The sequence below is a fragment of the Pseudophryne corroboree genome, chromosome 6, assembly GCF_028390025.1.
Source record: "Pseudophryne corroboree isolate aPseCor3 chromosome 6, aPseCor3.hap2, whole genome shotgun sequence".
Classification (NCBI taxonomy): Eukaryota; Metazoa; Chordata; class Amphibia; order Anura; family Myobatrachidae; genus Pseudophryne; species Pseudophryne corroboree.
The window spans coordinates 473,867,841-473,884,523 of record NC_086449.1 but is presented as its reverse complement, the minus strand read 5'-3'; the positions used below and the strand labels follow the sequence as shown (position 1 = coordinate 473,884,523).

Sequence of the window (16,683 nt, the reverse complement as noted above, 5' to 3'; positions counted from 1 at the left end):
TCTCAACAGCTGGAGGGCCGCAGGTTGGACATGCCTGTTTTAGATTGTAAGCTCGCAAGAGCAGGGACTTGTTTCCTCGTGTGCCTTTTCTTACTTACACTATCTTATACTCCATACTTCCTTTGATGGCACCTGACCCCTGGTTTTCTATACTTGTCTTATATTATCTTGAACTGTAAGTCCTGTTTTCTTGTTTGCTCATTTAATTAGGTACTCTGTAATGGGCGTTGCGGATCCCTTGTGGTGCCATATAAATTAAGGGTAATAATAATCACCTATTGGAAGATCGCTTCTCAGTTGATGCAGTTTGAAGGCAATGTAAGCTAATATAAAGAAGGGGGGATAGCTGTGAGAGACTGCACCTGTTAATAGGATTTTAATACCTACCGGTAAATCCTTTTCTCTTAGTCTGTAGAGGATGCTGGGGTCACATTCAGAACCATGGGGTATAGACGGGATCCGCAGGAGACATGGGCACTTTAAGTCTTTCAAAGGGTGTGAACTGGCTCCTCCCTCTATGCCCCTCCTCCAGACTCCAGTTATAGGAACTGTGCCCAGGGAGACGGACATTTCGTGGAAAGGATTTATTGTTAAATCACGGTGAGCATCTTACCAGCTCACACCTCAAGTATGCCGCAGAACGTGGCATTCAACAGAATACAAGCCAATGGCATGAACGATTTCAGCAACATGCTGACAAGAACCGCAACACAACATGTGTGTAACCACAAGTAATAACTGCAGATACAGTACGCACTGGGACGGGCGCCCAGCATCCTCTACGGACTAAGAGAAAAGGATTTACCGGTCGGTATTAAAATCCTATTTTCTCAAACGTCCTAGAGGATGCTGGGGTCACATTCAGAACCACGGGGTTATACCAAAGCTCTAGAACGGGCGGGAGAGTGCGAATGACTCTGCAGTACCGTATGACCAAACTTGAGGTCATCATCGGCCAAGGTATCAAACTTGTAAAACTTAGCCAAAGTGTTCGAAACAGACCAAGTAGCTGCTCGGCAACGTTGCAACGCCGAGACCCCCCGGGCAGCCGCCCAGGACGAGCCCACCATTCTAGCAGAATGGGCCTTCACCGATTTCCGTAACAGCAATCCAGCCGTGGAATGAGCCTGCTGAACAGCATTACAGATCCAGCGTGCAACGGTGTGCTTGGAAGCAGGACATCCAATCTTGATAGGAGTATACAGGACAAACAGAGCCTCTGTTTTCCTAATCCGAGCCGTTCTGGCGACAGAAATTTTCAAAGCTCTGACCATATCCAGAGATTTCGATTCAAATAAGGGCGTCAGTAGCCACTGGTACCACAATAGGTAGGTTCATGTGAAAAAATGAAACCACATTCGGCAGAAATCGTGAACGAGTTCTCAACTCTGCTCTAACTTCATGGAAGAACAAATAAGGCTCTTGTGAGACAAGATCGCTAACTCAGACACCCGCCTCGCGGATGCCAAGGCCAACAGGATGACCACTTCCCAAACAAGGAATTTTAATTCCACCTTTCGTAAAGGTTCAAACCAATGTGATTGAAGGTACTGCCACACCACATTAAGATCCCATGGTGCCACTGGGGGCACAAATGGAGGTGGATGTGCAACACACCCTTCACGAAAGTCTGAACTTCTGGATGGGAGGCCAATTGTTTTTGAAAGAAAACCGATAAGGCTGAAACTGTACCTTAATTGAGACCAATTTTAGGCCCGCATCCACCTGCTCGTACAAAATGGAGAAAACGTCCTAACTGAAATTCCTCCATAGAAGCCTTCTTGGATTCACACCAAGAAACATATTTTCTCCGAATACGGTGGTAATGTTTAGACGTTACTCCTTTCCTGGCCTGAAAAAGAGTGGAAATTACTTCACTGGGAATACCCTTTCGGGCTAGGATCTGGCGTTCAGCCGCCATGCCGTCAAACGTAGCCGCGGTAAGTTTTGATACACGCACGGCCCTTGCTGTAACAGGTCCTCGCAGAGAAGAAGAGGCCAGGGATCTCCTACAAGTGATTCCTGAAGATCTGGATACCAAGCCCTCCTTGGCCAGTCTGGGACAATGAGGATCACTTGAATCTTTGTTCTTCTTATGATCTTTAGAACTTTTGGAATGAGAGGAAGTGGACGGAATACATACACCGACAAACACCCACGGTGTCACCAGTGCATCCACTGCTATTGCTTGAGGGTCCCTCGACCTGGAATATCTCTGAAGCTTCTTGTTTAGACGAGATGCCATCATGTCTATTTGAGGAAACACCCCAATGACTTGTCACTTCCGTGAAGACCTATTGATGGAGGCCCCACTCTCCTGGATGGAGATCGTGCCCGCTGAGGAAGTCTGCTTCCCAGTTGTCCATTCCTGGAATGAAGATCGCTGACAGAGCGCTTGTATGTTTTTTCACCCAGCGGAGAACCTTTGTGGCTTCTGCCATCGCCGCTCTGCTTTTTGTTCCGCCCTGGCGGTTTATGTACGCTACTGCTGTTACATCGTCCAACTGGATCAATACGGGCCGCTTGCAGAAGGCCTTTGTAAATGGCCCCTAACTCCAGAACGTTTATGCGGAGATAAGTTTCATGACTTGACTAGACCATCTTCCTTGGAAGATTGACCTCCGTGCGACTGCACCTCAGCCTCGGAGGCTTGCATCCGTGGTTACCAGGATCCAGTCCTGGATCTCGAACCTGCGCCCCTCTAGGAGGTGAGAGCTGTGTAGCCACCACAAGAGTGAGATTCTGGTCTCAGAAGACAGGATAATCCTTCGGTGCATGTGTAGGTGGGATCCGGACCACTTGTCCAACAAATCCCCCTGGAACACTTCTGGCATAAAATCTGTCAAGCCGAATGTGTTAGGTTCCTGGTGCTCAGAACAAGGGAGATGTTATGAAGTGAGTCCAGAGCACCAGGACGTAATGCTGGGAAAGGGGGAATGGAAAGCGAATAGCCCCTGGCGCCCTATCTCCGTTGTCTCGCCCGTGCTGTCAGTACACTCTTGCGAGACTATGGTTGCTTGAGCCCATGGCAGCCGCGTTTGAAGGGCGGATTACGTCTGCCCAACTTCGATGTCCCCTCAGGTCTTAATGAGAGACAAAGAGTGTACCGAGACAGGGTGATAACAAGGGGCCCTCTAACTGAAACAACCAAAGCCAGGGGCTACTAACTAGCCTAAAACTAAATGTATGTGCGGCTTGCCGCCAAAGGAAAAGAACAACAAAGGAAATGCTGACCACACGCCGACACAATACTCTTGTGTCCCGGCGGTGACAGCATAAGCAGAACCCTCTGCAAAACACCAGTGACAGAAATAATAACGGTAAACAGCGGCCTAGGCCGACGGACGCGGCAGAGCCGCTACTCACGGAACCGGTACGAATACTGGCAAACGGACAGGAACTCCCAAATGCTGCTGACACAGACTCTCAGAACTGGAGGACAGGCAGAATCCCAAACGACAGACCGGTGGACACCAAGAAGCCAGAAACTTGACCAGGCACAGGCAAAGGCACTGGACCTAAGTACAGGAACACTTCACGGCAGGACACGGGATCAGACACAGGAATCGACACAGGGACTGACACAGGAATCGACACAGGAAGCAGTTCGACAGACACTGCTACACAGGAGCTCAGGAATTGGCAGGAACAAGCTCAGAACTCAAGCAGACTGGAAACCAAGAAATATCACCAGCGTCTGTGAATAGCACTGAGCCAGCATATAACAGAGAGGCCTAATTAATAATCTCATGCAGCTGCCCTGTTGCATGACTCCAAACTGACAAGATGCAATTAGCAGCCAGGTGAGGCTGAACACATGGGAACAAGCTGCAATTACACAGACTCACCAGCGGCAGCAACCAAGAGTACTCTTAAACAGAGCAACGGGAAATCCTGGCCTGCGAAACAACTTATAAACATAAAATAGGAATGAACCACTACCTGTGGTTCATAACAGTATCCCCTCCTTAAGGGTGAGTTCCGAGCACCCCATGACACCCACGGGGAACATGAACAGAAGAATAACATAAAATACCTAACTGACATGCAAAACAGGAATGAGCCACAGCCGTGGCTCATAACAGAATGGCCTCGTAGGCCGCAACCATCTTTCCCAGCAACCGAATGCATTGATAAATTTACACTTTTGCCGGTTTCAGAACATGTTTGACCAGGCTCTTTTTCACTGGAAGAAAAAACTCTGTAGTTCTGTGCACAGTATGCTTCCTAAAAAACGACAGCCGCGTTGTTGGAATCAACTCTGCTTTTGGCAAGTTTAGGAGCCAACCATGTTGTTGAAAAACTGTCAGGGAGAGTGCAATGTTTTGCACCAACTGGTCCCTGGATCTTGCCTTTATCAGGAGATCGTCCAAGTACGGGATAATCGTGACTCCATGCTTTTGAAGGGGGACCATCATTTCCGCCATTATGTCGGTGAAAAAACCTCGGAGCCGTGGATAGACCAAACGGCAACGTCTGAAATTGGTAATGACAACCCTGAATTGCAAACCTCAGTGACGCCGAGGAAAATGGAAATCTGCAAGTAGGCATCCTTTATGTCTACCGAAACAAGGAAACCTCTTTCCCCCAGACTGAAAATCACTGTCCTGAGAGATTCCATCTTGAATTCGAGTCTCTTTTGGTAGAAAACCACGAAAAACGGCTGATTAACGGCTTCACCCTGGTGTGACGGGGAAACCCGGACAATGACATGATTCAGACACAATTTTTGTATTGCGTCGCATACTACCTCCCTGTTCGGAGAACTGGTAAGGCCGATTTGAAAAATCGTTGAGGGGAAACGTCTCGAAAACTGCCAGTTTTCCGAATGAATCCAGAACTGACTAAAGAAGTTTTTTTTTAGACGCGCCCCCACCGGTGCTATCTCCCGCAAGAGAGCCCCAGCGTCATGCGTTGGATTCGGCAGATGCAGAGGATGATTTCTGCACCTGTGATCTGGAAAAGGCTGCGGACCTCTTCCCTCTTCCCCTTCCTAAACCTGCAAATTAAAGGGAATCTAACTTCTTGTGCATCTATTGGGTCGAAATGACGGCATCCGATAATGATGCGTCTTCATTCGGTGTGAGTGACCATAGGGCAAGAAGGTTGACTTACCTGCGGCCGTTGCTGAGATCAAATCAACTAGGCCACCACCAAACAAGGCTTCACCTTCATAGGGAAGAGGCTCCATTTCTTCTTGGAGTCAGCATCAGCATTCCATTGGTGAATGCACAACGACCGCCTAGCCGAGACCGCTATGGAAATGGCCTGTGAACCCAAGAGTCCTATTTCCCCTGCAGTCTCACTTAAGCATGCTGCAGCGTACTTGATATGACCCAACGTAAGGAGTATCTCATCTCCCTCCAGGGTATCTATATCGGGCGACAAGGTATTCTATCAATTTTGAATACTACTACTCACCCATGCGCCTGCCATGGCAGGTCTAAGTAATGTACCCGTGCTTACATAGCTAGAATATAGCGTAGCTTCCTGCATGCGATCCACTGGATTTGTGACATGGTCCCATGCAGAGCAGGGAGTGACTCACACTTTACTCTGTCCGCGGCGGAAATGAATAACAATCGGAATCCACCATGATTCTTTCTCGAACAGAGCGCTCAGTACATGAGATTAGCTATCAGTATATATCTATACATACATACATACACATACTATATACATATAAACATATATTAATCCACATACATATATAGACCCTCCGTCAGGAACAGCAGGGTTCTCCGTGACGTTAATACGTCCTTAATTGTACTGCACAATATTGGCTCTAATCAGGAAACAATCTGGTCGACACAGGAATCAGTATCCGTGTCGGTAGCAGGGAGTAGCAACTGAGCAAAATAACATTTTTGAGGGAAAAATAGCTATTAACATCACATCCTCCATAGATATTTCTAAGTCTGTGTCTGGGACAGACTTTTATGCAACCTTACTCTGATATGCAAATTTTTTACCCAGTCAGTTATTGGTGGTGCCGACAGGGCCACCCACACACGTCCTTGTCCCAAATATAGTTTTCTCTTGGTAAAAAAAATTCAGCCATCGACATGTTGACACACATGTACCAAGTTCCCACAGACACACTAGCTTATGGGACACAGAGGATTTTTCAGCACACCAAACCAGTGCCAAAAATATATAGTCTGGACAATAATAAATACATATATGACAGACTTGTAGCGCTTATATATATATATATATATACACATACATACACACACACACACACACACACACACACACACACACCATGAACCCATATTGCTGCGCCCCCCCCCTTTTGGACCCTGAACATTTCAGCAGTGAAGGAAGGACCAGCGTCTCCCTGAGGAGAAAAAATGGCGCTGAGCAGTGTGCTGGTGAGGCGAGGAAGAAGCCCCGCTTCTGTCCCGCTCATAAATAAATAATTTAGTTGGCGGGGTAAGGACAGTACCCAGGCACTAATGTCAACTTTATTGCCAGCCTTTGTGTGAGGATTTATGCTGCCCAGGGCGCCCCCCTCCCTGCAGTGCTATGTGTGTGGGAGCATGGCGCGCGGTCTACCTTCTGTTGCGCGGTACCTCAGAAAAGCCGTCACTGAAGAGAAGTCTTCTGTTACTCACCTGCCTTCTGACTTCTGGCTATGTAAGGGGGTGACGGCAGGCTGCGGGAGTGAACATCTAGGCGTACCCAGCGATCATCACCTTCAGGAGCTAATGGTATCCTGTCAGCCAGAAGCAGAGCCCTTGAAATCACTAGAAGTGGGTCATAACTTCTCTCCCCTAAGTCCCACGAAGCAGGGAGACTGTTGCCAGCAGCCTCCCTGAAAATAAAAAACATTATATAAGTATTTTTAGAGAAACTCAGTAGAGCTCCCCTGTAGTGTGTCCAGTCTCTCTGGGCACAATTCTAAAACTGGAGTCTGGAGGAGGGGCATAGAGGGAGGAGCCAGTTCACACCCTTTGAAAGTCTTAAAGTGCCCATGTCTCCTGCAAATCCCGTCTATACCCCATGGTTCTGAATGTGACCCCAGCATCCTCTAGGACGTATGAGAAAATATCATTACATTTGCTTTGAATTAACGCACAAAGTATACTATGGAGTTACAGTATTCAGTGGAAACTGCTTTTGCAATGAGGGTACGTAGGTTTGAGCCACACAGTTTGTGGGCTTCAACTGGAGCAAATCTATTAGGTACTGGGCAGAGACAACAAATCTTCCCAGATTTGAAGAAGAGCTTAAAATATTTATCACGCTGCCCTTCACTGCAGAAAAGCAGTAAATAAGTATTACAAATTAATTAACAAATTTTAAACCACAAGTTTGTATTTAACAAATGCACCAATCCCACTTTGTGCAGTATCCAAATAGCTGCAGTAATTTACTGCAGCTAAATGACTCGTCCAGGGCTATCCTATTAGCCCCAATGCCAGCACTCACCGGGAATTTGGTTTCGCCTGCCTCAGGCAGGTGAAGCCAAATCCCTGATTAGACCACATATTTTCCACAATAGTTACATCGAAAACATAGGTCCACAGCTTTTCGCAGATCCTATATGTTTTTGGGTGATTAGGGCTAATTTTTTGCACGGAAAAATGGCATATGAAAAATAAGTGCACCTAATTGGATACCCCCCTGTTATTGAATAGCTGTAAATAACCAAACTAATAGTTTGCAGTGGTTATTTGTAGTTAATAGATGGGTGCAGGCAACAATACAATGCATACTGATTAGCTTTATTCTATCATTACTACTTGGACAATTAATACTTTTTAGTCTTTTTCCAAACACTTCCTTTAAACGCCTAAAATGTAATACGTGTGGGGAGTTCTTGCACAAGACGACAATTATAAAATGTAAGAACTATGAAATCTTCAATAACATTACAAACCTATTACACTACACAGAACATTCCTGTTGAAAAACAAATTAGCTAATTCTATACCGCTGGGAGAATTTGATTTATGTGGTTGCAATTTAAACATCACACTCAAAACTTGGCAAATGTATTTGCAATTTTCCAGTCAATGTATGACAAAAAGTAAAAATATTTCAGTTCTGCTGGTACTGCATCGATTACTGTATCATAAAACATGTTCTCTCTTATTAGAGTAAATGATGATTATTATATCCCATGATCATTTACAAACCCAGTAATTGTCATTAAATAACTAGGCAAGTTAGTCTAAAGCCTGCCAAAGAAAATAACTGAACCAAATATCCAATTCTCTTTACACTACTTGTAGAAGATGATTAGCTTACGGAGATCCTTAACAAAAGAACATAAGACCAAAATTCCCTAATGCAAGTTTTGCAGCTTTCACTTACTAAATATAACTGTTCAGCAATAACTTAACTTTAATGAAAATAAAATTGATTTTTAGACACCATACAAAACAAATGTAGACCTGTAGTTAGCCTATCTTTTCATTCTTCATGGACTCAATGTATCCACAAAGTGACAACTACAGATGTGTCCCCCTTCATGCATTGCAGCATGGGAATCACAGGTCAGTGGGAGCACTGTAAGCATACAACAGCTATTCATAAACTTTAAACAGGAGACCCGCTGCTGCAAATGAGCGCAGGTGTGCTAAGAAGCGCTGCATGCTGCAGCAAAAATTGAGGAAACATCTGTGCTTTAACATCATCTGGCTGATTCATACTTTGTCATACTAGTAAAAGCAACATGGGCATTGGCATATATTTGTGAATAGCACAAAGTAAGGGACGGATGTACTAAGCCTGTAACATGGCAACTAGGAGCTGATTGGCTGTTATTTTCTCTCTTTCTACAAAGCTTGGTACATCTCTCCCTAATTCACTGACACATAGGTAAGTACAGTATGTACAAGTTTTAATGTTATAGACCACAGGTTCTCAAACTCGGTCCTCAGGACCCCAAACAGTTCATGTTTTGCAGGTCCCCTCACAGAAGCACAAGTGAGATAATTAGCTCCAGCTGTGGATGTTTTAAAATGTGTCGGTGAGTAATGACTACACCTGTGCACCTGCTGGGTGACCTGCAAAATGTGAACAGTGTGGGGTCCCGAGGACAGAGTTTGAGTACCACTGTTATAGACTATAAGTGATTTGTAATTACTAATGTTAATAGCATATCCAAGGTCCTACGTTTCTAGAAGTAGCTCGGTGGCGGTCAAAACATAGCTGGGAACCATATCAATGTGTGTTTGATAAAATAAAGCATGCTCAATACCACGCTTCTAATGTTAGTTTATAAATCCTGCACTCTGCAAAAAGGCCTTAAAAAAATTTTTTTTTGGAAGTGCAAATATCAAGAGCAGACTTTTTGAGGTCGATTCAATTACCTGCGAAGGGTTTGAGTTGTCCTGGCAATGTTGTTTCCATGCGAGTCCAGAGGTACTGTAAGTGCAGCATATAGCCACGGTTACACGCTTATTGACCCCTGCGTATTTTGGGGTTCTTTTTTTTTTTTTACAGTGATTAGCTATATGTTTAGTGTACTATGTATCTAATGACTACTTTTAGAATAGTTTCTAGAAGAAAACAGGTATCAAAGAAATGTTATAGAATGTGCTATCAGACATATTGGGTGAGATTCAAATGATATACAGTGTATCATGCCCAATTTCCTTTCTAAAATGATCTCCGTTATCATGCATATTGCGCCCATAGTAGTCAGGTTTAGCTGTGTAAAGGGTTGGGTGCCTCGCTACTCTGGGAGTAGCGAGCTGAAATGATTATACAACGTCCCTGAGGGCAGAATCAGAATGGGTGTGGAAAGGGGTGAAAAGAATTGAATCCAGCCCATAATCTGCAAGAAGGTGAATACTCACAATTAAAGCAGGACTGAAGAGCCAATAAAAATGATAGTCCAAAACATTACTGCTGTATGTATAAAATGTGTAAACTGGACTGGTCCAACAGGAGGAAAAAAACATACAGGACAAAGATAGTGCTACGGAGTAGTTTTATACTGAGCACACACAGTATGCACTGATCAGATGTCTAAGGGGGAATTCAATTACTTGCGGTAAATTAGAGGGTGATAACAGGAAGGTAACCTCAAGCTTTAAGGCCCGTGGCTATTCAATTGCATTGCCTTATCACCCAAGAGCTTGTTTAATGCCTGTTAAATTAATGCGTTAACACAGAATTGGTGAAAAGTTCATGGATTTGTGTGTTAACAACGCTAATTAACAGCTAGTTATCGTGGAAATTTAAATCGGTATTCTACGTTACAGGTTCTTTACATCCAGAAAGATCTCACTGAGGAGTCTCAATCAGGTCAACATGCTGCATGTTGGATCAAGAGCATGGGATTGGTATAGCAAGATTATACTGTGGATCCATGAGCCACTTTATTCACACTTTGCTTATTTTCACTAGCCTTGTTCTAGATTCTTCAAGTGTCCACATATTTTTCTTGTCTACTGCCCAGATTACCTAGTGCAGATTTCCTATTTGTTTACCATTCAATACCTTTCTAATGATTGCCGGCCAGATTTTTGGGGCCCAGTGGCTAATTTCAGTTAACCTACAGTATGTTTTAAAAGAGTAGGTTTCATAGGTTTTAAATTCAGAGACCCAATATTTTGTGTATGATATTACTTATGAAAAGAATATTTGTCTTATGACTCATCCACAATTTAACAGTGATTCCATTAAAGAAGCTCCCTGTGCAAATCGAGTTTATTTTGCGCCTTATATTTTTTTTATATTTGAAGTCCATGTGAACACCATTTCTCTTTAAGGGAGAACTGGTAATTTTTGAGTGATTTTGTTTACCACCTTTCACTTAGGGTGGGGAATTCAAATAGCTGTGGTAAACTACCGCTGCTAACTGATCCCTAGGGGTAATTCAGTTGTCTCCGATAGTAGATATTACCAGGGATTTTGTTTGACCTGCCCAGAGGCAGGTCAAACAAAATCCGAGATAAGTGCCGTTTATTCGTGAAAACATATGAATCCGTGAATTTATCCCAGACCTATGTGTTTTCACACAAAAACGGGTCAATTTTCATCAAAAAAAAAAAAAAAAGGGGGTCTGGAAGTAAATTGCCTGATAACGCCATTGGGCAAAAAAATCAGCCCCGTTTTTTTTCCAGGCAAAATTTTTTATGGGAACATGTATAGGACTGTAGGGCCAGATGTCGGAGGGGATGAGTACTTTTACACCCACAACCCTCCGGGTGTGGAAGCTACGGCTTACTCTCTGGGGTTGGTGGCTAGGGCTAACCCCTCCGGGGACGGTGGCTAGGAAAACATCCCCCCCCCCCCCCCCCCCCACCAGTGCCTAACCCTAACCCTCTCCACTCCCACAGGCCCTAACACAAACAGGTACCCCAATACTTACCTTCGGGAAGGTAGCTGTTGGTGATCCGTCGCCGGTCTCCCGAATGGTGTCGGTAACATGACCGCATGTAGTAGTACATCCCGAATGTAGTAGTCCAAGTAAGTTATCATGAATATTTTAACCCATGCAAATATATCAGTTATTTCTTATGAGTAAAACTTACCTTTTGAAGCTCTATTTCCTCCAAAGATAAAAGCTGCCTCAAAGTTACATCATTTTCCTATAAAAATTAACAGAAAAATATATGTTATGGTAAGAACTATCGTTGATAACTGTATTTCTCCTAAGTCCACAGGATAACATTGGGATATGATGAAGCGACAGCGGATTTACACAAATCGGGCATGCAACGGGCCCGTCCATATATCCACGCGTCCTGGCTCAGGCAAATCAGTTGTTTCCCAAAGCTCAAGGCAGGAGGATCATAGATAGCCCTAATCAGGCGAGAAGAACACACATGCACACCCTTCTGTACAAGAAGGAAGAGGATAGTGAGTAAAAGAAGGGTGGGATCCCTGTGGACTTAGGAGAAATACTGTTATCAACGGTAAGTTCTTACCATAACGTATATTTCTCGGCAGTGTACACAGGTTATCCACAGGATAACATTGGGATTTCCCAAAGCAATTTAGTGGTGGGGAAGCTCCTGATTGGACATGAGAATCCTTCGCCCGAATACAGCGTCATGAGAGACAAAGGTATCCATGGTATAATGTCTAATGAATGTGTTAATGGAAGACCATGTGGCTGCCTTACACATCTGTCCTGCTGAAGCACCACGTTGTGCTGCCCATGATGGACCTACCTTACGAGTAGAGTGAGCAGAGACATTAGCCAGAACATGGAGATCAGCTTGAGAATATGCTTCTGAAATCGTCATCCGAAGCCACCTTGCCAGTGTCTGCTTATCAGCAGGCCATCCTCTGTTGTGAAATCCGTAGAATGAAGAGAGAAGCTGCCTTTCTGATGGCACTGGTACGATTCACTTAGATCCTTAAGGCACAGACCACATCCAGTGATGCATCTCCCGCAAAAAGGCCCGGTTCCTGGAAAGCCGGTACTACAATTTCCACGTTAAGGTGAAATTTAGACACCACCTTGGGCAGATATCCAGATTTAGTTCTGAGAACCGCTCTATCTGGATAAAAGAACGGAAATGGAGGACGACATAACAATGCCCCTAAATCTGATACTCTTCTAGCTGACGCCATGGCCAGTAGAGAACTTTACCTATCAACCATTTAAGAGACACTTTATTAAGTGGTTCAAATGGGGCAACTTGAAGGGCCTTTAGGACTTTCAAATTTAAGTCCCAAGGCACTGTAGGAGGAACAAAAGGAGGTTGAATGCGCAGCATTCCCTGAAAAAAAGGATGCACATCCTGTAAGTTGGCAATTTTCTTTTGGAACCAGAACCATACAGTCAATGCCAACACTTGCACTCTCAAGGAAGCCACCTTCAAACCTTTATCCATTCCTGCCTGAAGGAATGCGAAGACCCTGGAAACTCTGAAAGACCCAGGGTACATTTTCTGTTCACTGCACCAATGAATATAGGTTTGCCATATTCGGTGATAAAAGCGAGCTGAGGAAGGTTTCCTTGCTCTGAACATTGCTTGAATCACCTGTTGTGAGAATCCTCTTGACTTCAGGATAGAGGTTTTAAGAGCTACGCCGTCAAAGACAGTCGATCCAGATGTCTGTGATAACAAGGACCCTGCATCAGTAGACCTGGACGTTTAGGGAGCATCCATCGACATTCTTTGCAGATCTGTGTACCAAAGTCTTCTGGGCCAAGCCGGAGCTATTAGTATCACGGGACCCTTTCCTTGCTTTATCCTTCTCACCATCCTGGGTAATAAGGTGATTGTAGGAAACACATAGGCCAGATGAAAGTCCCATCTCGCCGACAGGGCATCCACAAAGTTCGCTCTGGGATCCTTTGTTCTTGACCCGTATGCGAGAACTTTGTTGTTCTGACGGGACGCCATGAGATTTATCTGTGGCAACCCCCACTTGTCGACTAGAGTCTGGAAGACCTCCGGTTGTAAAGTCCATTCGCTTGCCTGAATGGTGTGTCGACTGAGAAAATTCGCTTCCCAGTTTAGGACTCCCGGAACTAACACTGCGGACGAGGCTGGATGAAGAATGTTCTTTGCCTGAATCAGTGTCATGTATATGGCCCGAAGTTCCAACATATTTATTAGCAGGCAACCTTCTTCCTTGGTCCATTGCCCCTGGAAACAAAACCTTCCTGACACTGCTCCCCAGCCCTGGAGACTGGCATCCGTAGTCAGAATTTCCCAATCTGATATCCAAAAGGGTCTCCCCTTGTCCAGATGGGATGTCTGTAGCCACCAGGCTAATGGCATTCTTATTTCCATCGTAAGGACCATAGTCTGCATTTTTATCATCTGATGCAACCCATTCCATTTGGCAAGGATCAGATGCTGCAGAGGCCTCGAGTGGAACTGTGCATACTCTGCTATGTCAAATGTTGACACCATCAATCCCATTCCTGCGTGAATGGATACCTATTGACTGTGTAGCAACTCCTAAATCCTTGACTGAACTTTGTACTGAATATCTTGTTCAGAGGTAAAATTACTCTCTGAAGGCTTGAATCCAATACAGTCCCCAAGTGATTTGAACGATTTTGGCCAATTTATGAGCCACCCGTGCCTTTGCAGACACTTTGTCTGTTGCAGATGACATAGAAGCAATTTCTTATCCCCTGCTGCCGGAGATAAGCTGCCATTACCACAATAATTTTGGAAAATACTCTGGGGGCTGTGGCTAACCCAGAAGGTAAGGCCTTAAACTGAAAATGCTGTTGGAGGATAGCGAACCTGAGATAGCACTGATGGGACAGTGCTAAAGGAATAATAAGATTTTAAACCTACCAATAAATCTTTTTCTCCTAGTCCGTAGAGGATGCTGGGGACTCCGTAAGGACCATGGGGTATAGACGGGCTCTGCAGGAGACATGGGCTCTCTAAAGACTTTAGATGGGTGTGCACTGGCTCCTCCCTCTATGCCCCTCCTCCAGACCTCAGTTAAAGAACTGTGCCCAGAGGAGACGGACAGTACGAGGAAAGGATTTTTGTTAATCTAAGGGCAAGATACATACCAGCCCACACCATCCACACCGTACAACTTGGAACATACGAACCGGTTAACAGTATGAAACAAAACAGCATCAGCCAAAGACTGATCAAAACTGTAACATAACCCTTATGTAAGCAATAACTATATACAAGTCTTGCAGAATTTAGTCCGCACTGGGACGGGCACCCAGCATCCCCTACGGACTAGGAGAAAATAAGAATTTACTTACCGATAATTCTATTTCTCGGAGTCCGTAGTGGATGCTGGGGTTCCTGAAAGGACCATGGGGAATAGCGGCTCCGCAGGAGACAGGGCACAAAAAGTAAAGCTTTAGGATCAGGTGGTGTGCACTGGCTCCTCCCCCTATGACCCTCCTCCAAGCCTCAGTTAGGTACTGTGCCCGGACGAGCGTACACAATAAGGAAGGATTTATGAATCCCGGGTAAGACTCATACCAGCCACACCAATCACACTGTACAACCTGTGATCTGAACCCAGTTAACAGTATGATAACAGCGGAGCCTCTGAAAAGATGGCTCACAACAATAATAACCCGATTTTTGTAACTATGTACAAGTAATGCAGATAATCCGCACTTGGGATGGGCGCCCAGCATCCACTACGGACTCCGAGAAATAGAATTATCGGTAAGTAAATTCTTATTTTCTCTATCGTCCTAGTGGATGCTGGGGTTCCTGAAAGGACCATGGGGATTATACCAAAGCTCCCAAACGGGCGGGAGAGTGCGGATGACTCTGCAGCACCGAATGAGAGAACTCCAGGTCCTCCCCAGCCAGGGTATCAAATTTGTAGGATTTTACAAACGTGTTTGCCCCTGACTAAATAGCCGCTCGGCAAAGTTGTAAAGCCGAGACCCCTCGGGCAGCCGCCCAAGATGAGCCCACCTTCCTTGTGGAATGGGCATTTACATATTTTGGCTGTGGCAGGCCTGCCACAGAATGTGCAAGCTGAATTGTATTACACATCCAACTCGCAAAAGTCTGCTTAAAAGCAAGAGCACCCAGTTTGTTGGGTGCATACAGGATAACAGCAAGTCAGTTTTCCTGACTCCAGCCGTCCTGGAACCTATATTTTCAGGGCCCTGACCACATCTAGCAACTTGGAGTCCTCCAAGTCCCTAGTAGGCGCAAGACACCACAATAAGCTGGTTCAGGTGAAACACTGACACCACCTTAGGGAGAGAACTGGGGACGAGTCCGCAGCTCTGCCCTGTCCGAAAGGACAAACAGATATGGGCTTTTTTGAGAAAAAAAACACCAATTTGACACTCGCCTGGTCCAGGCCAGGTCCAAGAGCATGTTCACTTTTCATGTGAGATGCTTCAAATCCACAGATTTGACTGGTTTTAAACCAATGTGTTTTGAGGAATCCCAGAACTACGTTGAGATCCCACAGTGCCACTGGAGGCACAAAAGGGGGTTGTATATGCAATACTCCCTTGACAAACTTCTGGACTTCAGGAACTGAAGCCAATTCTTTCTGGAAGAAAAATCGACAGGGCCGAAATTTGAACCTTAATGGACCCCAATTTGAGGCCCATAGACACTCCTGTTTGCAAGAAATGCAGGAATCGACCGAGTTGAAATTTCTTCGTGGGGCCTTCCTGGCCTCACACCACGCAACATATTTTCGCCACATGTGGTGATAATGTTGGGCGGTCACCTCCTTTCTGGCTTTGACCAGAGTAGGAATGACCTCTTCCTGAATGCCTTTTCCCTTAGGATCCGGCGTTCCACCGCCATGCCGTCAAACGCAGCTGCGGTAAGTCTTGGAACAGACATGGTACTTGCTGAAACAAGTCCCTTCTTAGCGGCAGAGGCCATAAGTCCTCTGTGAGCATCTCTTGAAGTTCCGGGTACCAAGTCCTTCTTGGCCAATCCGGAGCCATGAGTATAGTTCTTACTCCTCTACGTCTTATAATTCTCAGTACCTTAGGTATGAAAAGCAGAGGATGGAACACATACACAGACTGGTACACCCACGGTGTTACCAGACCGTCCACAGCTATTGCCTGAGGGTCTCTTAACCTGGCGCAATACCTGTCCCGTTTTTTGTTCAGACGGGACGCCATCATGTCCACCTTTGGTAATTCCCAAAGGTTTACAATTATGTGGAAAACTTCCCCATGAAGTTCCCACTCTGCCGGGTGGAGGTCGTGCCTACTGAGGAAGTCTGCTTCCCAGTTTCCATTCCCGGAATGAAACACTGCTGACAGTGCTA

At 45.2% G+C, this 16,683-nt stretch overlaps 1 protein-coding gene across 4 annotated transcripts in view; it reads right to left on the bottom strand.

Moving 5' to 3' along the window:
- The window catches only part of ASZ1 (ankyrin repeat, SAM and basic leucine zipper domain containing 1), a 508,155-nt gene that overhangs the window by 64,307 nt on the left and 427,165 nt on the right, over positions 1-16,683 (bottom strand). For 3 of the 4 annotated variants that reach the window (XM_063930479.1, XM_063930476.1, XM_063930477.1), the window contains one exon: positions 11,499-11,555. The exons of the other annotated variant lie outside the window; for it this stretch is intronic. In XM_063930479.1, coding sequence (XP_063786549.1) covers positions 11,499-11,555 — 57 coding nt within the window. The remainder of the gene's footprint in view (positions 1-11,498; positions 11,556-16,683) is intronic. 4 annotated transcript variants of the gene reach the window in all.